We start from the raw sequence: 26,460 nt of genomic DNA, 5'->3' as shown, positions 1-26,460 counted from the left end.
CACCAGCTGACCAGTCTCCCTCTACTGGCTGCCCAGAAATGGACCAATCTCAGTATAGCAGTTCTGCACCATGGACCTTCTCCTGTTACCTCTAATATGTAGAACTCTGCAAGATACAGTTACACCCCTCTACGCACTAACATTGTGAGTGTTAACTGAAAAATCCTCAAATATGAACCCCAATGGGTGTTCACTTAACACAGTAAGTTTGTTGAGTGGTGTGAGAGCCTCTGTGTTTGGAAACGAGCTCTGTTCCCAATAGCACATGCATAATCTCTTTATGAATGCTCCAATTACTACACTCTCCTGACCTCACAGTGAAGCATATTCATCACCAACAACAAACAAAGACTTAGAGTTAAGACAAGAATTGGACACAGCTAGGACACCAAGAAATACTGTTTAGTATGGAGTTTGGATAACCTCAGATTATGTGAGAGCAGCTCTGCTTCTGATTATTTAGCCGTGAGAGCGACACAGTGATTCTTCTTCTCTGGTTAAGAGTAAATTTATCAAGAATCTTCTAGTAAATGTGTTCATGCTCATTGAGTCTTAGGATCTAAAATGGTTAAGTTTAACTGTAAACTTAAGTAACACTTAACTGCTGCAATAACTTTTTTGGTCAGTCGAGACGGAATTGTGTTGTTTCCTTCTTGATTCAGTGTGGTTATTAGCTTGTCACAACAGGTTTACATGTCTAGCCAACATGTTCCTCTTGCCCTGGCCTTGACAAATAATGTGCACCACAATCAATTATTCCAGTTGCTTTAAAATAACAACTAACATGGAAAAACAGTTCTGTCTGTCATTTCTTTATTTCATTAAACATCATCTGAATGTGTACAAAATGCATCATTCTCCTCATGAGCCACATCAAAAACACAGCTGTTAAAAACACCTGATGAGGTACATAATAGGGACACACGTGAGCTCAAAGTGAACAAGCAAGCATCAAGGACAAAACACATCTTTCATTATTGTTGTACACAAGTGTAAAATCAAACAAAATGACTCAAATATGTAAAACTGTAATAATGCACTTAAAATACAAAAAAAATACATTGAATAGATAACACTCAGCTTGTTCTGCTTTTTGTCATAATTTAAAAGACTTGAAAAAGTGAACAATCTGCAAGCAATACTAAAATAAGTAAAACAAATAGTAATCAATGTTTTTTGCATGTCATTCAAATGATCTTATTATAATATCTCACATTTAGCTACATTGTGTTTCTCAACAACCAAAACTCAGGTCTAAGTCACAACATAAAAAAAAAAAAACATACACCCTTCTCATGGGAAAAAATGCTAAAACTCTAAGCTAAGTCAACTTTAGTGTTGTAACGCTTTAAAACAGTGCCTTTGTGTTCTGAATGGAGGGAAAGACAAAGTATTAACAGCTGAGGACCTACATCTTTCACTTTTTTGATTATTCTGAAGTTAGAAGGCTTTTCAAGGATCAGATCATGACCAATCCAAACATCACACGTTGGCAAAATCCTCACTTTTGTTCACAATTCCACAAAAGCAGAAGTTACCACTTTAGATCAGTTACACAATATATCTTTCAAGTGTTAGCACATTGATGCAAGAGCTAAAAACAGTGAATTAATCAAACATATATCTCCTTCTGCAGACCTTCAATCAGTCAAGCGTGTCACTGGAGACTTTAAAACATTGTGTCAGCATGCAGACAGGTCTGAAGGAGTTGCCCTGAGGGTGTCCTTGTTAGCAATCTTCACCCAGAGGATTCATGTGGATACTTGCATAGGAACATGTGTAACAAAGCGATGTTCAATATATAACATGAACATCACACTGTATCACAACTTAAAAAGAAAGCATGATCCTTGATTAAATGGTTTTCCGCCTGGTAACCAGGTCCTTAGGAGAGTAACAATGTGACTGAGGGAGGGGAAAATGATTACAATTGTGCCCCGATCCAAACCTACAGTAACTTGTGATGTCTGTTGGGATATAATAAAATGGACGACATGGACACAACCATAACACAACAAAACAAATGGCTGATTTTGAGGAATCACAAAAACCATAAATGGTTGAGAACCAATGCTCTTTTTGAAAGAGACCATTAGATAATAACAAAACAAAAGTGTAAAATCTGGAATTTGTTGAAGCTTTAGCTTCTATTGCAGGTAAGACATTTACAATCTGGGAAAATGCAATAGCACCACTGTTGTTTTAATGAGGTCATTTCCTGTGTGTTGGCCTCTCACTTCCTCCTTCGGCCACAGTATTTACCCTGACAGCCGGTGCCTATACACAAGAACAAAGACAGTTATTCTTCAGTTGAAAAAAAAAAACAGGCCTTATGTAAAAACTACTCTGGAAAATAAGTAATAATCAATTTCAAACCACACATTTAAAAACAGCTGTTAGTGAAATGATTGTAGTTCCAACAGTCAGTTTAACAGTTTCTGTATTTTTGGCTTCATTATGACTAAGGCTACAAGTATGCACAGCTCTTTGAAATTATTTTAAGACAAGTTTGATAAAGAGTAAAGGTGATAAAAAAAATTCACGTCACTAAATGTATTTCTGTTGAAGTAAAGTAAATAATAGCACAAAAAAACAAAAACATCCATCATTTATGCAACTTGGGCCGCTTGAAAGTAGAAGACTAATAAAGGGATCATTTAATTATACATAAAATAAAAAAGTGGGATATTTGCTAATACTCAACTTATAAAGTATTGAATCCCTAGGAACTTATAAGTAGTCTGGTTTATATTAATGCTTTGAACAATTTAAGATCTTCAGTCTTCACCTCTGTAGCCTCCAGCTCCCAGCAAGGCTTGCAAGGCTGCATATTTGGCTGCCTTCTGTGCCTTTGCTTAAGGACATGAAAAAAATATGTTATGCTGCAGTTATAAACAAATAAATCACATACCAGTAACATCAAGCACTATGCATTCTGAAGACACAGACAGCTAGTTTTTTTTAAAGAAATGTATTCCTACGAATGTTTTATTTTGTGATTAGATATTTTGAAGATAGATGCATAATTTGCTTTTCACATTTTTAATTGAAAACCTCTACATAAATATTAGAAGCTTTATACATCAAGGACAATATATTTCAGAGACCTCATTTGGATCATGATGTAAGTATGTAAGTCTATGTGTGAATGCCATTCATGTGGGACAAACATATAAGTCAATTAAAAGGAAAGGGTACAGACTGAGTTTCCTTACTTTTTTGTCCAGACCCTGCATATCCTATGGAAATATAAAAAGAAATAGTCATAATAGACAATTGTTAAACTTTCTAGTTTTAAATATTTCAATAGAAAAAAAGAAGCGAGAATATCATCTAACAAATATTAACCATTTAAAGCTTGATGCTGAAGACAGAAACATTTTCTGCTTCATACTTTAAGTGTAGTGTTATGGAAAATTTTACTCCATGTGTACTATATGTGTTGTACGAAGGTCTCATAGAATCTGTCATATGAAATGTATCTGAAATGTCTTAGAATACTACATGCACAGCATATTAGGTGTTTTGTTTCCCATCATTTTGTTCCCTCTATTCTGTTTCTCACACTCTGTACATGTGGGAAGAGTCACCCAGGCTCTTTCTCACTGGACTCCATCTCCTTCTCAGCCTTGGGAGATGGTAAATAGTCATGTAGTCTCTTTTCTCACACTAGGGGATAGATGGTGCCCTGCCAGGTGGGCAGTGGCTCTATGTGGCGTGATGGGGGAGTGATCTGTGTAATGTGATGGAAATGATTAAGTGTTCATGTTTGCCTTTTCTCTGGGCCTCTTTCTCTCCTCACCGTGTGAGAGAGGGGTCTTCGAACGCTTATCTTGCCTTCGAATAAATGTTCATTGAGACCAGATCGATCTTGGGGTTCCTTTTTGAATAGATCTTCTCACTCCTTATTTTCACTCTTTGGTAATGGAAAAAATTCCACAACAGTAGTCATTGTGTATTTGTCAAATTTAAGGTATGCAAAATATTTATCATAATTGTTCTTTTTTCCATTTTAAATCTTTTAATTTGTTTGAAAACAGGGACAAAAATGATTATGTGAGTACATCTTACCTGAATAGCTTCCTCCCCCCATCCCACCATAGCCAGGGACAACACCTCCTATAACAATTGACACATTAAATCCTTTAACTGTTTTAAGTGTTTAAAGATATAGAGTTCTCAACAGTTGGCAGGACAGATATAAACTCAAAATATCTAATGTAATAATGTAAATACTGTTATTGTAGTTTAGTTTAGCAGTGCTCAATTTTAACTGACCTGGTAAGCCACCTGCTCCTCCTACTCCCTGGCCTGTTCTGGCAGCAACCCCTGCCCCTCCTGTTCCTCCTGCTACACCACCTGGACAGGTAAGTATAAATGTCAATTTAAGGACAAAAAGTCATCTGAGGATAAACTTTATACTTATAGCAGAGGTAAGGCTTTACTATTTCTCTTTTTAATGACATGTTTAACAGAATCATTTCTCAGATGAGATTTTCTTCCTATAAACTAGAAACTTACCTGGCCCTCCAGCAATACCTCCTGTACCTGCTCCAGGAATCACCCCACCGCCACCACCTGATTAGCATAGATAAAATGATACAATTAATTAGCTGTATGAAGTCAGGTAACATGATGGATATATACTGTTTGTCAGTCATTTTTATTTTTTATTTTATTTATTTTTATTTAACCAGGTTAGTCCCATCGAGATTAAGAATCTCTTTTATAGGATAGGGCAACCTATCCAAAACAGGCAGCAGCAAAAAACACAAATTTACAGACAAATACACAAAGGAAGAAAAGGTACAATTTACAAAACACTTTGCATAATAGGACCATCTGAGTCAAATCTGGAAGTCAGTAATTCAAGCAGTCGAGCTTAAAACATCAACATTATTCTATAGAATCTGCTTCCATGTCTTTCTTTTAGATTTAAAAACATTAAAAGACACCAGCTCCTTTAGTTTAGTTGTCATCTTTAGTCATTCTGCAACAAAGTCCAGGCTGAGTTTGCAGGGTGTAAATACAAATAAGTTATACAGATGCTGGTGAGTGTTTTAAATACCAAATTTACTCAAGGGATAAAGTTTCAAGTTTCTTGATTTTTTAAATATCCAGTAAGTCATAATATGGCCTGACCAGAAGTAAAACATATAACAGTCAAAATATTTAATTGAGTCTTTTTAAGTGTCACGTACAATTTGTGATTGTACTTATAGTACACAGCAGAGCATAAATATGGTCAGGGGAGATTTTTACCTGGTCCAAAGCCTGTTCCACCCAAAGATGATCCATAGCCTGACTTAGGAGGCTTCCTGCTTCCTGCTACTTGGCCATCAGGTCTATATCTTCCTTGCCCAGTCCCACCACCTGCTGGACCATAGCCACCAGCTCCAGCACCTCCTGGGCCATAGCCACCAGTTCCAGCACCTCCTGGGCCATAGCTGCCAGCTCCAGCACCTCCTGGGCCATAGCTGCCAGCTCCAGCACCTCCTGGGCCATAGCTGCCAGTTGCAGCACCTCCTGGGCCATAGCCACCAGCTCCAGCACCTCCCGGGCCATAGCCACCAGCTCCAGCACCTCCCGGGCCATAGCCGCCAGCTCCAGCACCTCCTGGGCCATAGCCGCCAGTTCCAGCACCTCCTGGGCCATAGCCACCGGTTCCAGCAACTCCTGGACCATAGCTGCCAGTTCCAGCACCTCCTGGGCCATAGCCTCCAGTTCCAGCTCTGCTAGGACCACCTCCTGTAGCACCTCCTAATATTCCTAATAGGAAGTAGATCTGAATATGTAAGCATAATAGAGTGCCACTTAAATGTGTAATAAGATAATAACCATCCTTCATCTGTCCCACCTGATCCATATCCAGCTCCTCCATAAACTGAAATAACGAGAAATTCTGAAGTCAACAACGGTTATGCCAACTATTTGTTCTAGCTAAGATAATGGATGGAAAAATCCAATAAGCATTTACATTGGGAGAGGAATATTTGATTGACACGGTCCCATTTGTTTCACATATTATCCTGACATACCAGATTTAGACGGTTTCATTTTTCCTAATCCTTGGCCTCCTGGTCCAACACCTCCTCCTGTTACTGTGCCAGCTCCACCTGGTCCAAAGCCTCCTCCTGTTCCTGTACCAGCACCACTTGGTCCAAAGCCTGCTCCCGCTCCTGTGCCGGTTCCACCTGGTCCAAAGCCTCCTCCTGTTCCTGTGCCAGTACCACCTGGTCCAAAGCCTCCTCCTGTTCCTGTGCCGGCTCCACCTGGTCCAAAGCCTCCTCCTGTTCCTGTGCCGGCTCCACCTAGTCCAAAGCCTGCTCCTGTTCCTGTGCCTGTACCACCTGGTCCAAATCCTCCTCCTGTTCCTGTGCCGGTACCACCTGGTCCAAAGCCTCCTCCTGTTCCTGTACCAGCACCACTTGGTCCAAATCCTCCTCCTGTTCCTGTGCCGGTACCACCTGGTCCAAAGCCTCCTCCTGTTCCTATACCAGCTCCAGCTGGTCCAGTGCCTCCTCCTGTTCCTGTGCTTGCCCCCGCAGGCCCAAAATGACCAAGTCCAAATCTGCCATTTCCTGTACCTATGCCACCAGGTCCAAGCCCACCTAGAAAATATGCATAGATAATTTCATACTGACGTGTCAGTGATATTACTACTTACTTGCATTATTCCCCAAGGGGACAATAAAGTGTATTATATTCTATAAAACATTCAACAGAAGGACCAAAACAGTATCTGCACTGGTGGAGTAAATTGTTGTATATGTGTTTTAACATTATTTACCTGATTTATATGGTTTTCTTTTTCCCAATCCTTGCCCTGCAGGACCATATCCTCCTGTTCTCAGTCCTGCATCACCTGGCCCATAGCCTCCTGTTCCTGATCCTGCACCACCTGGTCCAAAGCCTCTTGTTCCTGTGCCGACACCCCCGGGTCCGAAGCCTCCTGTTCCTGTGCCAGCACCACCTGGTCCAAACCCACCTGCTCTACCTGTGTCAGCACTACCTGGTCCAAAGCCTCCTGTTCCAGTGCCAACACCTCCTGGTCCAAAGCCCCCTGGTCCATATCTGCCAGGTCCAGTATTTGTTCCACCAGGTCCAACCCCTGCACCATGAATAATTGCACTGTTTTAAATTTCCCAAATTGGTTTTACTCCAGAAAGCATTCCTGTGGTGCATCTTTATGCCTGCTTCATTGCTTTAGTAAGCTATCTTGATATAAAATAACTACTTGTTCTTTGTTGCATAATATGGAATTAGATTTTATTATTACATTTTGAAGAGCTCGAATGAAGGACTACCTCACCTTGCCCATAACCAGCTCCCCCAAGTGACGATGATCCATACCCTGTCATAAGAGTTAATAGCCTGAATAAATATTACTTCATACATATTACCTGTTATGGTCAAAGATCAAATAAGCTTGTTAATTTGGAGAGGATTTTTTGGTGAACACTGTCCGATTTGTTTAATATATAACATAACATACCAGATTTAGGCGGTTTCCTTTTTCCTAATCCTTGGCCCACTGTTCCAAAGCCTCCTCCTGCTCCTGTGCTGGCACCACGTGGTCCAAAGCCTCCTCCTGTTCCTGTGCCGGCTCCACCTGGTCCAAAGCCTCCTCCTGTTCCTGTACCAGAAATAACACCAGCTCCACTTGGTCCATAGCCGCCTGGTCCTGTGCCAACACCACCTGGTCCAAAACCCCCTGGCCTTGCACCTGGTCCTGTCCCTGCAGTACTGGGTCCATATCCACCGGGACCTGTTCCACTTGGTCCATAACTACCAACACCAGAACTTCCAGGCCCAAAGCCACCTGGTCCAAATCCTCCCAGTCCTGAACCAACTCCAACAGTTCCCCCAGGAACAAAGCCACCAGGACCAATACCAGTACCACGACCTCTTCCTCCATAACCTGAAACACATATGGATCCAAATAATGTGTTTTGTATAAACGTTGATCTTTTTTTTACTCTGTATATCTTTTATTTCACATCTTACTTTTTGGTGGTTTGCCAGTACCAGTACCAAGTCCTGGATTTGTGCCATATCCTGACCCTAGATGGCAAAGAATATCTATAAGCAAACTTATATTTGAATTATAGGTACATTTACGTGTTGCCTGTTCCTTTTAAATAGAAATAGATTTAAAAATTACATTTAATTTGATCCATCAAGGTCAACTTACCCCCAGGAGCCACACCAGTACCATATCCCCCCAGTCCACGACTGCCTCCAGCGGGGCCTGTTCCCGCAGGTCCACCTAAACTTCCACTTCCAACTCCAAGGTTCCCACCTACACCAGTGCCTCCATATCCTCCAGGTCCCACCCCATATCCACCTGGGCCAGCCCCATAACCTCCAGGGCCTGCACCATAACCTCCTGGACCAGTGCCATATCTGCCAGGCCCAATCCCAACCTGTCCTCCTTCTCCAAGTGTTCCATATACTGACAGAAAGTAAAAAAAAAAGAAAAAAAAAAGAGATGCTCAATTTATCTTCATTGTTTAAGAAAAAAACGTGTTTGATTAACAGAGGAGAAAATCAGTGAAATGTATCTTACCTTTGCCTAGTTTTCCTGTTCCCTGTCCTACTCCAGCTCCTGTTGGGTAACGTATTCCTTAGAGGAAAATGTCTTAATTATAGGCCAGTTTTACTCATCTGTTGACTTTAATCGGGGAGTTAAGTTGCACTTAGTAAACATACCTCCACCTGGTAAAACTCCACCTCCACCAGCAATATAGCCTGTGTTGAATAACATTTGACATGTGAACAGTCTGGTGGAGAGGGACGATGATTTATAATAAAAGCACAAAGATTTTAGTGACCAAAACTTAGTAGGCTCACTTTTTCCAGGTTTGGTGGCTCCTGTTCTTACTCCACCTGGCCCACCAGTGCCAGGTACCAAATCAACTCCTCCTTGTCCTCCTCCAACTCCTCCTGGACCTCCTCCAGTACTTTCTCTCGCCACTCCACCTACTCCACCAAGTCCGCTACCTGCACCTCCCAGTACACTACCACCAGGTCCATATGCTACATATAGAAAGAAATAAGAGATATGATAACATATTTTTCTTCAATTAATAGATATTTTATATTCTATAGTGTAATATGACTTTGGTAAAAACTGTATATTAGGCTGGATTGGAAGTTTGCTAACCAAAGGCAGATAATCGATTATGGTAGATGTTTAATTAATTGTACACATAGAAAGAAAAGTTGGTACCTTGTGGTGGTTTTGGTGTCCCCCCGACTCCAGCGACTTCACCTCCTGGTCCAACACCAGTTCCAGTAGCAGGACTGTCTCCTCTTCCAGTTCCTGTTACACCACCCAAAACACCTGTCTCTGTACCTGCACTGGAAGGACTCACTCCCACTCCTCCGGGTCCTCTACCTGTGCCTCCTGTAGTAACTCTTTCCCCATCAGGACCCCCATCTCCATCTCCTTCACCTGGCGTATCCCCTCTGGGGACACCTGCAGGCAGAAAGAAACTTTAACAGTATTGGTCTGATTTGGACATTTTAGGTCAAACATTTTAATACTTGCCTTCCAACTGTTTTCATGCCACGATTTGTAAGCGCTGGAAGCAAGGTATACCTAAACCTGACTGGTTTATTTTCTAAGATGAAATAGAAATTAAATGTATTCACCTGGGGGTTTGAGAGGTTTGGCTCCAGGCAATGTTCCACTTGAACCTTAAAAATCATGCAGGGAAGTTAATTTAATATAGGAGAGTATGGTCTTTGATTTCATCTCCAAGAATCCTGCCAAGAGTGTGTGATAACATCAATCATATTGAGAAGGCATAGTTTGAATAGCTAACTTGCACTGTGTGTGTGTAGCTTGAAATCTTACCTTCATCAGTACCACCTAAAGTTTAGGAAGAGAGAAAACAAGTCAGGCCAGTCCAAAGTACCTATAACATTTATTCATTTATTAGAAACTGTTTTTAATACGTTTGTAAAAGTTTAACTCCATGAATATACTGGATGAACAATTGTTTAAAAACTCAGATAGGTAGATCACAACTGTAAAGCTGCTACTGCTTCATATTATGGAGGCTTTATATTTATGTTTGTCCTATTATATTTTACATCCAATAACATTACTATTAAACGCCGTTACTGACAAATCTGACAAATATGAGATCAAAAAGTATTAAAATAAAGTAAATATTTTCCTTTTTTTACATGCAGTACTTAAACCATTCAGAAAATGTGTTGAGTTTCCTTAAAATGGCAACAGTATTTTAACATTTATAATTTCTCCTAGTTTAATAGTTTATTATCACTGTTTTTAGCACATTTTATAAATATTACATCCAAACTATTTTCAGGCAAGTTGTACACACATTGTTTTTAGATAAGTGAAACCCTAGGTTCTGTAACCATGCAGTGTGAATATACTTAAAGAGCCCCCTTTTAACAACCAATTGCGTCTTGGATTTTATAGTGGTGTTTAGCTGTCTGATCTATTAATAAAAGAAACTAACAGGCACCCTGATTAAAACAGATCAACATGCAGTGTGAGAAGACAAGCATGACTCAAACAGGATAAAATAAAACTGACCTGGTACTGCCGTTCCATTGAAACCTGAGTTGAAATAAATAAATAAAACATTTAAATAGAGGACAACACAGCAAATACAAAAAAATAAGTAGCGTTTTAATATGTTGCCTAAAAAAGTGAAATACCTGGTTTTTCTCCAATGATGGGAATCCCTGTGCCACTCAGTACATCTCCATCGCCTCCTGCACCCACTGGTCTCCCAGATAAACCAGTTCCTCCTATTTTAAAAGTTAAGAAATTGACTTTTTACTGTATATATCAAGCCTCTTTAAACAAGATATACAGAGTGATACAAAGAAACCTAAGTGTGAAAGATGTAGTACTTGTGTTCACTGTGTATCCATTGGGTAATTGTTCTGTAATCATGACATTCTTCTATATGTTTTTGATGCACCAATTTTGCACATGATTTTTGCACAAGTAATGAAGGATTCCTAAGAGTACAGCCAGGTCACCTTCTCCTGCAGAACTTCCAGACCCCTCTATCACACTGCCAGCAGCGCCATCACCTGGAATAAGGGAAAAATACTAAATGTCACAAATGTGTTAATAGCATTTTTAATGGATAGAATTATTTATCTTATAAAATATAAGCTACAATTGACACATTTGATGTTGGAAAAACACTGTATAAAGCAGTATCAAGTTTTAGATAAATAAAAGGATAAATTATGTTTTATATGTACATTATATCAATGGAATTATGTAATGTATATGTATTGTTGTTAGATAGCACTAATGTGTTATGTAATGTGTTAGTTTCAACTACATACTGCTTTGTGCTGTCACTGTACAGATACCTTCTGATGCCGGAGCTTGTGTTCCTCCTGTGGTCGCAAGTCCTCCTGAACCAGCAGAGAGATTATCTCCCACAAATAATTTAATAAATTATTTCCTTTGCATCTATAATCCTTAAACAAGAAACTTACCTGTGGGTCTTGCTGTTGTCCCTGCACTGCCACCAGTACTGGTGCCGTTTAATGAAACACCAGTGCTGGGCCCTGTTCCTGCTGTTCCGGTCCCGGCTCCTGGTGTGCCAGTCCCTGCTCCTGATGTGCCAGTTCCTGCTACTGTTCCAGATGTGCCAGTCTCTCTTCCTGCTCCTGCAGTGATGGTCCCTGTTCCTACCCCAGGTGCAACTCCACCAGGTTGACCTACAGATTTTGAAAGAAAATTTGATATATTCAAGAAGTGTACTGACTCATGGTTTTATGTTGTCAAGTCTTGTCAAAAAACATCTTACCATATTTAGCAGCTTTTGATCCAGCTGTGCCATAGCCTAAGGATTACAACAAATAAAAAGGTTATGTATGTTCTGACTCTAAACAGTATTTACATCCTGCACATGTGAGATCAGTTATAGGTGACCAAAAGAGTTGGAGACCTGTGCTTGTTATTACTTTTCTGATGGGGATTTCTGTTATGTAGTCCAGTAGTTTTAGGATGCCTTTCAAAAAACGTACACAAAACAATTTAAAATTGTATATTCTATTCTGAGGCATATCTGACCCAAGTTATACCTGTACTGATCTGCATTTTGAAGGCCATGGAGGGATTTTTAAAAAATGGAGGAAACTTCACCGCCTTCTTGTTTTTCAAGTTCCCCAAAAACTGTCAAATAACTGGAATAATTATTATCAATGACAGAACAGAATTGTGGTCAACTGAAATTGCCTGTTGCCTCTCTGCTCCTATATTTGTTTTATTATTATTTTTTAGTAACAGGCCAGATGTAGTGAAATGCATCTGTTGCTGTAATTCTTAATAACCACCAATAGAGGTCAATAAAGGAATAGCTCATACATGTTCTCAATAGACCTGCCTTTTAGGCGTTATATTTTTGTAGGTCTAAACATTGAAAAACTAGATGTTTCTATGCAAATACTGAAACCAACCTAATCTTCCATTGTCACTCATAAAGCCCACTTTTACCAAAATACTTTGAAGTGTGGAACATTTGAAAACATAAATATAAAGTCATGAGTTTTATAAGGTTTAATATCATCATACAACTTACCACCTCTTCCTACTCCACCTCCAGGCACCCCACCAGAACCTGCCCCCACTTGACCTGAACCAGGATCATATCAATATAAAATAGTTTTCCCTTAACATTTATCATTTTCAAATAAAAGGACATTCTCATGCCATATATAGTGGGCTTTGATCCAGATCCTTTAAATTTAATATTTTATGTAGTTAGGGAATTTCTGCAATTCATGATTTGATAAAGTTTATTAAACATAATCAACATTCAAATTTTCACCTGAATATGTTCCAGATCCTGGTCCTGCACCATAACCAGCTCCAGGTCCATATCCTGTTCTCCCAGTTCCAAGTGCTCCACCAGTTCCACCAGGAAGCCCTTGTTAAGAATCAATTGTGGTGAGATATAGCTTTAATGAAATGTACTCATAAAGAAGTTGTCATTGTGATTAGAATAAAAATAATTTGGTAAAACACATTTTTGTATTTTAATTTTTGTCTTTTTATGTATAAAAATACAGAGCAGAATTATGATCAGCAAACAATAGAAAACACGAAATAGTTGCACCAACAGAAAATACTCAGAAAAAAAAACAACAGGAAAGAAAAGTTACAGTGGAGCCCAGGTCATTAGTGAAATTAAAACTGTTTATGTTACAGTTAATATCACAGATAATTGTGCATTTCATAAACTTTTGTTGTGATTTCTTTTTACCATATTTGCGTGCTTTTGCTCCAGCATAACCTGTAACATTAAAAAACATAAATATCTTTTATCAACAGGAATTTTCATATTTGAAAAGTGATTTTTTTGTTTCTTTTTACATAAATTTGATGAAGCTTCCATCCTACCTCCCGGTCCAAAGCCAGCTCCTGGTCCAAAGCCTGTACCAGCACCACCTAGTCCAACTCCTCCTGGTCCATAGCCTGTTCTAGCGCCACCTTGTCCAACTCCTCCTGGTCCATAGCCAGTTCCAGCACCACCTGGTCCAACTCCTCCTGGTCCATAGCCAGTTCCAGCACCACCTGGTCCAACTCCTCCTGGTCCATAGCCTGTTCCAGCACCACCTGGTCCAACTCCTCCTGGTCCATAGCCAGTTCCAGCACCACCTGGTCCAATTCCTCCTGGTCCATAGCCTATACCAGCACCACCTGGTCCAACTCCTCCTGGTCCATAGCCTGTTCCAGCACCACCTGGTCCAACTCCTCCTGGTCCATAGCCAGTTCCAGCACCACCTGGTCCAACTCCTCCTGGTCCATAGCCTGTACCTGCTCCACCTGGTCCAACTCCTGCTGGTCCATAGCCTGTTCCAGCACCACCTGGTCCAACTCCTCCTGGTCCATAGCCTGTTCCAGCACCACCTGGTCCAACTCCTCCTGGTCCATAGCCTGTACCTGCTCCACCTGGTCCAACTCCTGCTGGTCCATAGCCTGTTCCAGCACCACCTGGTCCAACTCCTCCTGGTCCATAGCCTGTTCCAGCACCACCTGGTCCAACTCCTCCTGGTCCATAGCCTGTTCCAGCACCACCTGGTCCAACTCCTCCTGGTCCATAGCCTGTTCCAGCACCACCTGGTCCAACTCCTCCTGGTCCATAGCCTGTTCCAGCACCACCTCCAAGTGCTCCACTTAGCATACCTTTTGTGGGAACAAAGCAGTATGTTGTTCTGATTCTTTTTTCATTGGAATTCAATTAACATTGATACACGTTTATTTTTCACCAATTTTGTTACACTGCTTACCATATTTACGAGCTTTTGCACTGGCATCATACCCTGAAATATGAATATGATTTGATTATCCAATTACTTTAGACTTAATCTCAAACTTTTAATGGTATAATAAATAAATAAAACACCTCCAGGTCCAGTTCCAGTTCCTCCTAATCCTGTTCCGGTTCCACCTGTCCCAAAACCAGTTCTACCTGGCCCAAAACCTCCAGAGACAGATCCGGCACCACCAGGACCATAACCAAGACCACCTGTGGCTGCACCTCCTGGACTTAAACCAACTCCTCCTAGTCCTCCACCTCCAAGTCCTCCAGTTGACCCAGTGCCTGCACCAGTTAGACCAGTACCATAGCCACCACCTGTTCCAACTCCTCCTGGTCCATAGCCTGTACCAGAACCACCAGGCCCAACTCCTCCTGGTCCATAGCCTGTACCAGCACCACCTGGCCCAACTCCCCCTGGTCCATAGCCTGTACCAGCACCACCAGGCCCAACTCCCCCTGGTCCATAGCCTGTACCAGCACCACCAGGCCCAACACCCCCTGGTCCATAGCCTGTACCAGCACCACCAGGCCCAACTCCCCCTGGTCCATAGCCTGTACAAGAAAGAATAAACAAGGATGTTGATTAATTTAATTGTATTTGTATTTTATATATATAATAAAAAGTATTTCTTACCATATTTGCGTGCTTTTGCAGAGCTAAGACCATAACCTATGGCCGAAAACATATCACAGTTATTTAACATAATATACAATACACACTGTAACATGTACAAAAATCATATGATGTATAATAAGATATTCATTGTTGAAATAGTTGTGGGAATGGTAAATTATATTTTATAATTGATTGTTTGATTAGGTGCATTCGCCCCTTAGACACAAAAGGTACTTAAATTAAAATGTACCTGTTCCAGCTCCAGCTCCAAATCCAGGTACAGATCCAGGTCCACCACCTGTTCCAGTACCACCTCCGAATCCAGGTCCACCTCCTGTTCCAACACCCCCTCCGAATCCAGGTCCACCTCCTGTTCCAACACCACCTCCAAATCCAGGTCCACCTCCTGTTCCAACACCACCTCCAAATCCTGGTCCACCTCCTGTTCCAACACCACCTCCGAATCCAGGTCCAATTCCTGCTCCAATACCGCCTCCGAATCCTGGTCCACCTCCTGTTCCAACACCGCCTCCGAATCCAGGTCCACCTCCTGTTCCAACACCGCCTCCGAATCCAGGTCCACCTCCTGTTCCAACACCGCCTCCGAATCCAGGTCCACCTCCTGTTCCTACACCGCCTCCGAATCCAGGTCCACCTCCTGTTCCAACACCAGCTCCAATTCCAGGTCCACTTCCAGGGAGTCTTTCAGTCCCAACCCCCAAAGTGCCACCTTGACCTAGTGCACCTCTTCCAGCTCCCCCTGGTCAAGCAAAATACAAGATAATTTCCTGATTAGTTAATGCATATTCCATACCATTCAATACCAGTTACAAACTTGAACTAATGTGTTTTTACTGTACCATATTTAGCCGCAGCTTTAGCTGGATTCTTTGATTTTCCCATCCCTATATTTAAGACAATATATAATTTAGTTTTCCTTCAGATATATCACTATCATATAATTCGACAGCAGTGACTGCAGTACTTCTTTTGTGTACCTGATTTTGGGGATATAAGAGGGTAACCACGAAAGACCCCAGGCAACGGCTGTCCACGGCCACCTGAGGTAAAAAATACACAACAGAGATGCTCATCCTGTGAAAAACTAAATGGAAGCCTTGATTACTGTCAACAAGGATTTTTATTTTTAAAGATCAAGTGATTTATAAAAATTCTCATAATACTTGCTGCTCCCCCAGATCCAGCACTTCCCTGGCCGAGTACTCCAGCCCCTGAGAATAATTAGTAAACATTTATTATTTTTGGACATGTAAGCCAAGCTAAAATGCGCTTATTATTTATCATTGTGTATTTATTATGAGAGAGTGCATTCAAATACCACTCTGAGGTCCAAGTCCATTTCCAGTTGCGACTCCAGGCAGAACACCACGGCCACCAAACCCTAGTCAGGGAGGATGAGAAACAACCGTTTCTTCAGTTTACAGACTGAATGCCTCATACAGCATATTAGTTTTCATACTTTTGGTAAATGTTTCATGTTTTGAATCCCACCTTGTCCTGGTACCAATCCACCTTGATAAAGTCCAGGCACCCCAACCCCTGTGTGACAGCAATTGCAAGTTTAGAACATATACTCAAAAATATTCAGTGTTTGTGGTTGATCATCAATTATAAAATTCACAGTTGTTTACGTCCTTTTTTCACAAAGACGTTATTTACCTGGTACTTGCTTTGATGCTTTTCCACTACTCTTTCCTCCAGGTCCGCCCCCTGTTGTGCCAGTCTGTGGTAGCGTGGGTACTGCAACAGGGATTAAATGAATTGTCTCTTTAGAAGAAATAACCAATCTCGAGAGATATTTACCAAATAGTACACTTCTGTTACATAGCACTGGTAATTCCTAGAGTGATCTCTTTGAATGCTTTAAATACTAAAATAAGTTTTTTTTATTTTATATACAGTGTTTCTTTTTTGTCATTACAAATGTTTAAATGTAATTTTAGAATAGTAAATGTACAATTAAGCTTTAGTGCAGTCGTTGGAAACTCTTAAATCATTATATGAATTATATACACATTTATAAATACTGTCTAACACAGCATTAAATAATGTAGATTATTTGATCTACCTCCTCCTGGCACAGCAGCACCTCCAGGCCCTACTCCGGCCCCACCAGGTCCAACTCCAGTACCACCAGGCCCAAATCCTGTTCCACCAGTTCCTAATCCAGTACCCCCAGGGCCTACTCCAGCACCACTGGGCCCAAATCCTGCTCCTCCGGGCCTTATTCCAGCACCCCCAGGGCCTAATCCTGCACCCCCAGGGCCTACTCCAGCACCACTGGGCCCAAATCCTGCTCCTCCGGGCCCTAATCCAGCACCCCCAGAGCCTAATCCTGCACCCCCAGGGCCTACTCCAGCACCACTGGGCCCAAATCCTGCTCCTCCGGGCCCTAATCCAGCTCCACCAGGGCCTATTCCAGCACCACCAGGCCCAAATCCTGCTCCACCAGGCCCTATTCCAGCACCCCCAGGGCCTAATCCAGCACCCCCAGGGCCTACTCCAGCACCACTGGGCCCAAATCCTGCTGCTCCGGGCCCTAGTCCAGCACCACTAGGACCAAATCCAGCACCAGGACCAAATCCAGCACCACCAGGCCCATAACCTGTTCCTCCAGGTGAGGTTCTAGCTCCTCCTAATGTAAACAAACAAACAAACAACAAAACAATCACATATCTGAGGGAGCAATCTGTGCAATGTTCATAAAATGATTTAAAAAAAAAACCTGTTTTAGGAGGTTTAGGACCAGTTCCACCAAATCCCGGGTATTGTCCAGCCCCACCTGGTCCATAACCACCTCCATATCCACCTGTGGTAGAGCAGCAGTTTGTTTAATATATTTTAAGGTAAGAGATAGACATGCAATTTATCCAGTGAATCATTGGTTCGCCATATTGTTTGGTGTTTCAGAGAAGCAGCTCTGTGGCAGTTTGATAAATTCCTTTGGCTTGCACTCATGTTAGCATGATGCTTAAAGCGGTGGCATGATATATATCATCCTAACATGGCTTTAGAATACTGAACATATTGTATTTATACACTCATGAAATACCTGTTGCAAAAAGCAAATAAAAACCACAGACCTCCAGCTCCAGGTCCATAGCCTGTTCCAGCTCCGAACCCTCCTTGACCTCTGGCTGTACCAAGGCCTCCTGCACCAATTGTCCCTCCCCCGACAACCCCTGTCCCAAGGCCTAATGATCAGATCAAAAAGAAACAGTGCTGAGTTCTACCTATGCTTTCTTTAATGACTGAATTACTTTACATCATAGTTTAATGAATTCAATGTGTCCTTTTTTGACTCCACCCCTTTTTAAAAATATTATACATGTTTAATGGCTGCCCCAGAAAAAAAACTCAAAAGGTAGTAGTGTGTGTGTTTGATTTTGTAACAAAATCTCTCACAGGGATCTGGCTGTAGATTGGCCAGCAAAAAATATAAATAGGCTGGGAGACAGGAATATTTTTTTCTTTAAATTAAAACTGCTATGAGTGAACTTCTCTCTTTCCCTTTTGTTTTCTGATATCAGTTGATTAATGGATTTGTTTCTTTCCTGTGCTTACTAGTGTCTTTATGCCAGTGTGTTCATTGGGTACTTTGCTTAACATACAATTGTTGTAAGTGAATTTTCCTTTTAGAATTGACAGCAGAGCGAATATAAATACAAGCCTCTCATTGTTTGTTCAGGTGAACCAGGAGGTCTGGGTCTTATTCTTCAAGGTGGAGCACGGCAAAACAAACACTACTGGGGCCTTATTTTTCAGCATACATGAAAAAACATGTCCGGTTAAGATGGCGAGACTTTAAGGAAACTGGAAAATGTAACCTATGAGTCTGTATCTCGTGCTTATAGTGACCCATTGGCAAAATGGGTGTGATTTAAAAGTGTCCACAAAACTATGGTTTAACCTCCTGAGAAATCGTTTGGATGTTATCACCGACATTCCTTAGCTTGCACAGGCAACTTGTTGAAAAAACATAACGGTCTAGAATTTCAAAGCCAAGCAATCTTTCTGAGTGACGTGACAACTTCCGTCCTTTATCAGGGACCTGCCATGCTTAATGCATCATTGCTGTGTGTGTGTGTGTGTGTGTGTGTGTGTGTGTGTGTGTGTGTGTGTGTGTGTGTGTGTGTGTGTGTGTGCGCGCGCGCATGGGTGGCCCCAAAACAATAGCTTATAACCTTGAGATAATGAGGAAATGAAATAATGGTACATGTATGCAAGTCTCCTACTCCATTGAATTGACCAGAGTAACAATATTTACAGTAGAGGGGCTGACCACTGACTCATGATCCAGAGAGGGAAACTTCCCCTTATTGTAAAGGACGTAAACACACCCTTTGTTTTTAAGCTATAAGCTTAATAGAATTTCCAAAAGATTTCAATTCTACAATGGAACCAACAAAAAGGCTTTGTGCATGACTATTCCTCCACCGCAATGGATAAAGTAACACCAGCTAACTGATTATTTATCTTCCATGATTGTTTTTACTGATTGTGAATACTCTTTCGCAAATTTATGTAGCCCAATGAAACTGCAGCTTGTAATAATTAAAACAACTATCCTATGCTTTTGCAATAAATGAAAGAGGATCTTTGTTTTCTAAAGAGGGTGACGTGTTTCTTTTTTTAATCGCTTATTGTCTTTTACATCAGATCCTGTGCACAAGTAAGCCATTGTTTTTGCTTACCGGTAATTCCTAAAAAAAATGTATGGTTTGATACTATGACAAAATATGTTAAAGGATAAAAAAAAAATAACTCCATACCTGTGTCATGGCCACCTGCACTAGTGAGTCCTGGTCCAAAACTACCTGGACCAACTCCTCCAGGTCCAGTTCCATAGCCTCCAGTACTGACACCACCTGGTCCAAAGCCACCTGGTACCTGTCCTCCAGTTCCTGTTCCAAACCCTCCTGTGCCACCTCCTGCAGGTAATTATAGAAGAAGAAAAAACAAACCTTTTTTAGAGGTTTGGGGTGTGTAGATCCAGTAGGGTTGTCTTTTCACATAAAATGGTTTTAAAAAAACCCAAAAAACTTCAAGCAGGTTTGAGATATTTCCTTTAGGCCGTTGTTTCAGGCACCAATGCAGATTAAGAAAATGACTGGTTTTGTTTATCCCAAGTACAATTCTTTATCTTAAATTAGCTCTCATGTTGAGTTTCTTATTCAACATGAGCTTCATTGCCTTTGAAAACCTTTATTCTGAATAGGGATTTTACGAAACACAATATTGAATAAGCTCTATAACAATAGGTAAGTGTTCCATGATTTGCGTTCCACCTGCAAATAGAAAGCGTTGTAACATTTACTATAAAGTAGCTACTAGCTCGATAAGAATAAATAAATCATGACATCAAACAATTTGTTGTACCAGAACCAACTCCTCCAGGAACGACTCCTCCCCCACCACCAGCCTGGCCAAAAGTGTTTGGATGGAAACCACCTGGTCCAACTCCTCCCAGTCCTATTCCCCCTGGCCCTCGCCCACCATATCCCCCTGAGAAATACAGTAATTGGCATGTAAGAATGACATAAAACTAAAAAAATTAAAGCAAGTGAAGATCTGTTATTCATTATATCCATATATAAGGCTGGATTTGGTTATTTTGGTACACAAGGCATTATTTCTAAAAGATGTTTTTTTCAAAATGCCAAATATGGCAATTCACTCAGAGGTCGTACAATTTTTTTTTCTCATTTTCCATGAACACAGCAGCATCTGAAATGAATTCCTTTCGTTAAACATGTCAGTAATCATCAAGATAAATTCAACAGTAAACATAAATGGCTTTCACCCTCACCAGCTCCTTGTCCAAACCCTCCTAGACCAGCATTTGCCCCTCCTGCTCCAGGTCCTGTCCCTCCACCAGGCTGAAATCCTGTCCCAAATCCCCCAGGACCAAATCCAGTCCCACCTTGTCCTAACCCAGTCCCTGGACCTGCACCTGCTCCTGTGCTGGCTCCAACTCCTCCTGTCGCTCCACCAGTAGGTATATACACACCTGATAGAAAGCAACAATTTGGAGTTTGTCAAGCAAGACTACAATGTCATTTTATAAATGCCATTTCAATATTGTGTCAATGTGCCACTTTAAAGTTAAAAAAATTGGTTATGATACAAAAGACATAAATTCTTTTTATATTAGCTGAAAAGGAAAATGTATTATGTTTTCATTGTTACTTGCTCCTAACTTCTAGTAGGAACTAATTATCTCCTCCTTGCCCACACCTCATAAAACACAGTTAAGTTGTCTAGATAACAAGGACACTACAAATGTGCAAATACATCATTAAATGTATAAATACAATGGGATGCCACACAAGACGAAAAGACGTAGCACAGATTCTCAACCCTCTGCTCTGTGTGAGTCTGAGTTACTCTCTTCATCCAAAACACATGATTCTGTGGTAATCATTCTCATCTTTTCTGCACCTTTATTCTGTTTCATGAATCACAATAGCCAAAAATAGAAACACAGAGCAAAGAACTATAAAAGGAAAAGTTGTTTAGGATCCCATAGTCCAGATGTGAAAAGAAGAGGTCTGTAGGGATTCCTAAAGAATGTGAGTAACTGATCTCACAGCAATGCCATGTCCAACACATTAAGAACAAGCTGTAAATAACTGAACAGTTCAGTCATTCAGCCCTTCCAGCAGGATTCTGAAGGACAGAACCCCCCAATCCCCAAACAAACTCTTGTTGTTTTAGGATAACGCTTTATTGAGATTTAGTGGACAGGTAAAAATATGCACTTGAATCTTTTCGAGGTCTTTTAACCAGGAAAATGAAAACACATTTTTTCCTTCAACATGTTGTCCAGGGTTCACAATTTTGAAAACAATTTTTATTCTACAAGAACAATATCTAATTATTGAAAAAGTAATGCCAGTCTCTGTTTATGATTCACTTTACAACACCCTACTGTAACTACATTTGGTGGGCCACTCTTTAAATGGGGCATTGTTAGTGTGCTGGTCATTCCTCTGGATTGTAACTTTAATGATCCCCAGAGAACTCCACTGACTTAAGTGACTCTTCATATACGTTCAAATCAATGTATGAGGGAAAATCTACTGACAGCAGTTGACTGAATTAATATAAAAATCCAAAAAGTCTTGCAAACTTTGGGGATTTCATATCTTTTCATCTCACACAGGCACAAGCAGGACCTGTGGACATGCATTAATGGAGAGATTTCAGAGTGCGGCGGTCGCCCCCACTGGAAGCATCCGCTGAGCTGTGGGGGTTTGAAGCCTTGCACAAGGGCAACTCGACAGTGCACGAAAGGTGGTCTGGCACCTCTCCACCTACCAGAACAACTTCCATATTTTTGTCCGCATCAGGACTTGAACCGACGACCCTCCCGTTACCAAACCAAGTCCCTGGACTGAGCTACAGACACTTCTATCAAACTAAAAAGTTTGGCTCAGAGACTTTTCAGTTTACATACCTTCAGGATTTAGTGTCTGAAATTCAAATGATCACCCAATTCTAAACAAACTATAACAAAAGAACCAAACAACCAATGGCATGTCTCCTTACTCTCTTCGGACCGTTCAGTGGTTCACCCTGACATTATATTTATTAAAGGTACACCGTAGCCTGGGACTGCTCCAACCCCCTCTCCTCCTTTACAACCCAATGCTAACCTAATAGTGAGAGGGATATTCCAGCATCACCGAACTCAAGACATAAAAATACAACACAACAAGATATAGTGGTGGGTTTAGGTCTATAACACGTTAACTATTCATAAATGAAGTCTTGTACTAACATTTCATTTCAATATTTAGTTGTTGCAATACTTGTGTGTCTGAAGGTGAAAAAGGACTAACATTAATTCCCCCAGCTGTTACGTGGTTTGTTTCAGGTCAACATGATAACCATGTTGCTTTTGGGGGCCTTTTGAAGCTGAAGAGAGACGGAACATGCAGGGAGGAGAGAGTAGGGACAAAATGCAGCCAAATTCTGAGGTTGAATTTAAACCACAGATGTGATGAGGACTATAGGCTCAACAGGCAGAGCTTGACATCGCTGCTAGATCACCCAGTGCCTCTCAAATTTCTTTTTAACATAATGAATTTCTTTTATCAAGACAACACCTGTGAGTTAAAAGCAGTGTAGTAGCAGCAGCTTTACCACCATTTTTTAAGTGTGTGAAAAATTACAACAACAAAAACCCCCCAATAATGCCAACAAAGAATAATTAGTTAACTGTTTAGAAAAAGTAAGGCTCCATTCTTAGAGGAGTTCGCACTACTTGTAGACATCTTCTTCAGTCAATCCTTTCTCTCTGTCAGATCACCAATGTGACAACAAACCTGTGAATGATTTCAACATCTGTTTCTTGGATTACAAATCCATTCATGCATCTCATAAACATTAAAAACAGCAAGAATGATTATAATGATGTGAGAAATTGCCACTCATAATATTGCAAAAATGTTTGTCAAATTTCTTGTAACCACACTGAAGTAAGTTTGATGGTTAGAGATATTTTCAGTTTTCTTGCATCATGCATTCTTTAAAATTCTGCAGGAGGCCATTTTTTATCATCAAAAATCTCCATCTGAAAATGTCTGGCACGATCCTAGACCCCCTTCTTACCAGTATACAGCGCACAAAATCTCAAGTCAAATAGATACAAATGATAGAAAAATAAAAAATAAAATGAAAGACAAAATAAATCCCCTGCCCACACTGCTAAATAAAAGCATCAAATGTGTCACCTTATCCGCAGGTGCTGCACAGCTGAGCTCTGCACACATGCACTAAAAGGGCACCCACCTCCTTGCAGCGAGGGTTTCCACAGAGTCAGGAGAAAGACTCCATGGAGGTAAGTGACCGCCGTCCCTCTCGCCATCTCTCTCCAAAATGTCCCTCTCCTCTCCCAAACTCCAGGTTTTATCCTCCGCAAACCTACCAGGGCACAACAAGGCCTAAAGAGAGAAGGAGGGAAAATGAGGGAGAGCATAAAAAAAGGATGTTAGACATGACACGTTCTAATTGGCTAAGAGATATATGAAGAAAGAGAGACAAGGAGGGGGAGTGGGAGTGGGAGAGAAAATACACTGGATCACCTCATTAAACCAAAGGGGTTGTTCTTACCCCCAGTGACTGTTTGAGACTGTTTGGATCTCTGCTGCCAAAAAAAAGAATGAAGGGTGGGAGGGAGGGAGGTGTGAGAGAGAACATGTATGAGAGGTAGAGGACTCTGTGAATTGTAAAAACTTAGGGTTCCAGTAGTCTCCAAGTATGTCCTATCCAGTAATTTTGTGATTTTTTTTTTTAAACAAAAAGCATCTAAATATAGCCACAGGTTATCCTTATTGTAATCTTTTTTAATGTTATTTAAATATCTGTTTTAAATATTTTAAACAAGAGCAGCCACCTTCTCATTTTGAGAGTGACGTGTACATTATATGAATGAGTGACTGATGTCTGTGGTGTGTGTATGTGTTTGTTTTGTGTGTGTGTGTGTGTGTGTGGGGGGGGGGGGGGGGGGGGGGTGCTAGAGAAGAAAATAATGAAGTCACTCTAATACACAAATCCTTGTGTTTTTCTTTTTTTTTTGCTCACAAATTCTTTCTTAGAAAGTCTACGCTGCCATGGAGACACACTAGTCAGCATACCTGGACACAATCAGTGTTTTCATTTCAACCATTGGTATCGCTGCTGGGTTTTCTCCATGTTTGGGCCGGCTGGTCCTGTCCCAGTTCTTGAGGGTCGATCTCTGAACCTGGCAGAATTCTGAAACATTTTCTTTGTCTGGAGGTAATGGGCCTAGGAACAGATGAAGTATATGAGCTCATGGCACCAAGACACAGAGGCTGATGTTTGGGGAAACACTTGAACACTTGGGGAGTCTTGTCTTATTATTTACACCCTCTGTTGACCTATGTTACAGGACCCCATGACCACCTGCGAAAGACAAACACTGGCCTCTGGTTAAGAATATTTTGGGGTTTGACCAATGTATACTGTAGAGCCTTATCCATAAGATTAGATGACTTAATAGATAATCAATCATAAGTGATTTAGCCAACAGTTTGGCATATTGTGTGTGTGCGCGTGCTTATGTGCATATGCCTGGGGGTGTAGGAGGGGGGGGGACAGGCGCAGTGCTACCTGAGCACCCATAACTGGTCTTAAAATGTTTTATTGCTCTGTTTTTTAGGCCTGGTATGTTTGTGTTTAACTTTGATTGAACTACATAGTTATGCAGTGATATAATACCAGAGTAAGAAGAATGAAGGGGGAAATGAAAACTATATGCTTGGAGCCTTATACATTTTTATGTTCTGTGGTCACAAACTCTTGTGTGAAGTCAAGACTTAGAATCAACATCGTAAGAATCTTACCAGCAACACAGGGATTTGTCTGATTCTGCAGACTGACACAGTTTATAACCAGCATTAATGGACAGATACGTTTTTTTTTTAACTAAATAAGCAGCAGATGCCTACATTTCCCTTAACTGTATAGTGATTTCAAAGACACATCTGTTCTCTCCGTCTTTGTCTTCAGTGTGTCTGTCAGTTTCAAATATCTTTTTTCACTCAGTGTAGTCAGTCGGGACTTACTGCATTACTCAAAAAGTTATACAAGTTCGGAACTGGTGGGGTCAACAAAACAAACAATAGCAGAGTTAGTTTGTTTAGTGAGAATATCAAAATATTTAAATCATTCTGAGTGTCACTTTCCACAACTGTTGTGTCTTTCATGGTGACATAATGGCTCATGCCTTTCTTATTAGGCACTCTTTTGCTTTCCATGACACTGAGTAATGACTGAATGAGCGCAAAGAGTTTATAAATTACAACCCTTTTTTTTTCTTAACATCAAATCTGCGACAGTAAATATTGAAAACAGTGACAAGCAATACATTTATGTCACGACCATTGCCCTTCCTATTGTTTTCTCAGCTCTAAATGTGAATAGCTTATTGTTAACATACCACATTATGCACACAGAAAGAGTAAGAACACAAACATACTTACAGTTTAGATTAAATGAGAAAACAAACATTGGCGGGATAAAGATTGATTCATGTGTCTTCAAAGAATTTCTGCCACCTCTGGTTTAATCTCTGGATTCTCTGGGCTCTGTATAATGAGCATGGGAAATGTTCTTATTTCTGTTTTAAGTTTGTTTGTAGTCCGAGCTCTCTTGCTGTTAAATTAAGACTCACAAGGAAATCTGAACGGTTGCTGCGGGGGATCCTGTGGACCAAGAACAGATAAGGCAGCTTTTACTGGTTGTGCAGTGGTAGCTGTTTAATGCTAAGCTTGCTACACACAATTACTGAGAAGTTTGCATCCGTTCCCAGGTGCATATGTTGGTTTAAGATAAAAGAAGATTTTTGCTGAGGGGTTCTGAGATTTCCGCTCGTTTAACTTTGGTTCAAAGTCTGAAAGAAATGCTTTTATTTTTTATTTTTTTTTATTTTTATTTTTTATGCTTTTATTTTTCTACCTT

The 26,460-nt window shown here is 40.8% G+C and overlaps 1 protein-coding gene across 1 annotated transcript; it reads right to left on the bottom strand.

The window, feature by feature from the left end:
- Positions 1-804: 804 nt before the first annotated feature.
- On the bottom strand, positions 805-26,076 carry elnb (elastin b). Its single transcript, XM_079355145.1, has 49 exons — positions 25,983-26,076; positions 24,615-24,765; positions 23,770-23,921; positions 20,783-20,983; positions 20,353-20,478; positions 19,746-19,904; positions 18,057-18,167; positions 17,699-17,782; positions 17,042-17,608; positions 16,633-16,713; positions 16,465-16,512; positions 16,292-16,354; positions 16,137-16,184; positions 15,951-16,013; positions 15,813-15,857; positions 15,203-15,712; positions 14,971-15,006; positions 14,421-14,888; positions 14,305-14,337; positions 13,415-14,200; positions 13,278-13,307; positions 12,843-12,941; positions 12,594-12,647; positions 11,820-11,855; positions 11,506-11,730; positions 11,377-11,421; positions 11,032-11,085; positions 10,702-10,794; positions 10,577-10,600; positions 9,863-9,877; positions 9,658-9,702; positions 9,233-9,481; positions 8,854-9,039; positions 8,713-8,751; positions 8,570-8,626; positions 8,195-8,455; positions 8,008-8,064; positions 7,496-7,921; positions 7,313-7,354; positions 6,791-7,111; positions 6,039-6,611; positions 5,858-5,884; positions 5,263-5,769; positions 4,522-4,578; positions 4,279-4,359; positions 4,072-4,119; positions 3,216-3,239; positions 2,789-2,854; positions 805-2,277 (listed from the first exon to the last, which is right to left on the bottom strand). The coding sequence occupies exons 1-49, from the start codon at positions 26,008-26,010 to the stop codon at positions 2,234-2,236; spliced, it is 7,545 nt and encodes a 2,514-aa protein (XP_079211271.1). The 5' UTR covers positions 26,011-26,076; the 3' UTR covers positions 805-2,233.
- Positions 26,077-26,460: the final 384 nt, after the last annotated feature.

This window comes from Symphodus melops (genome assembly GCF_947650265.1).
Source record: "Symphodus melops genome assembly, chromosome: 11".
Lineage (NCBI taxonomy): Eukaryota > Metazoa > Chordata > Actinopteri > Labriformes > Labridae > Symphodus > Symphodus melops.
This window is presented reverse-complemented; position numbering and strand designations above follow the sequence as displayed.

Excerpts from the sequence above, each read along its gene's own strand:
- elnb (XM_079355145.1), bottom strand. The coding sequence starts at position 26,010 with ATGTTTGTTTTCTCATTTAATCTAAACT. Across the intron at positions 19,905-20,352 it reads TCCTGGAGGAGTTGGTTCTG|GAGGTGGCACAGGAGGGTTT; the intron begins GTACAACAAATT and ends AATTACCTGCAG. Across the intron at positions 11,422-11,505 it reads GACAACAGCAAGACCCACAG|GAGGACTTGCGACCACAGGA; the intron begins GTAAGTTTCTTG and ends CTGCTGGTTCAG.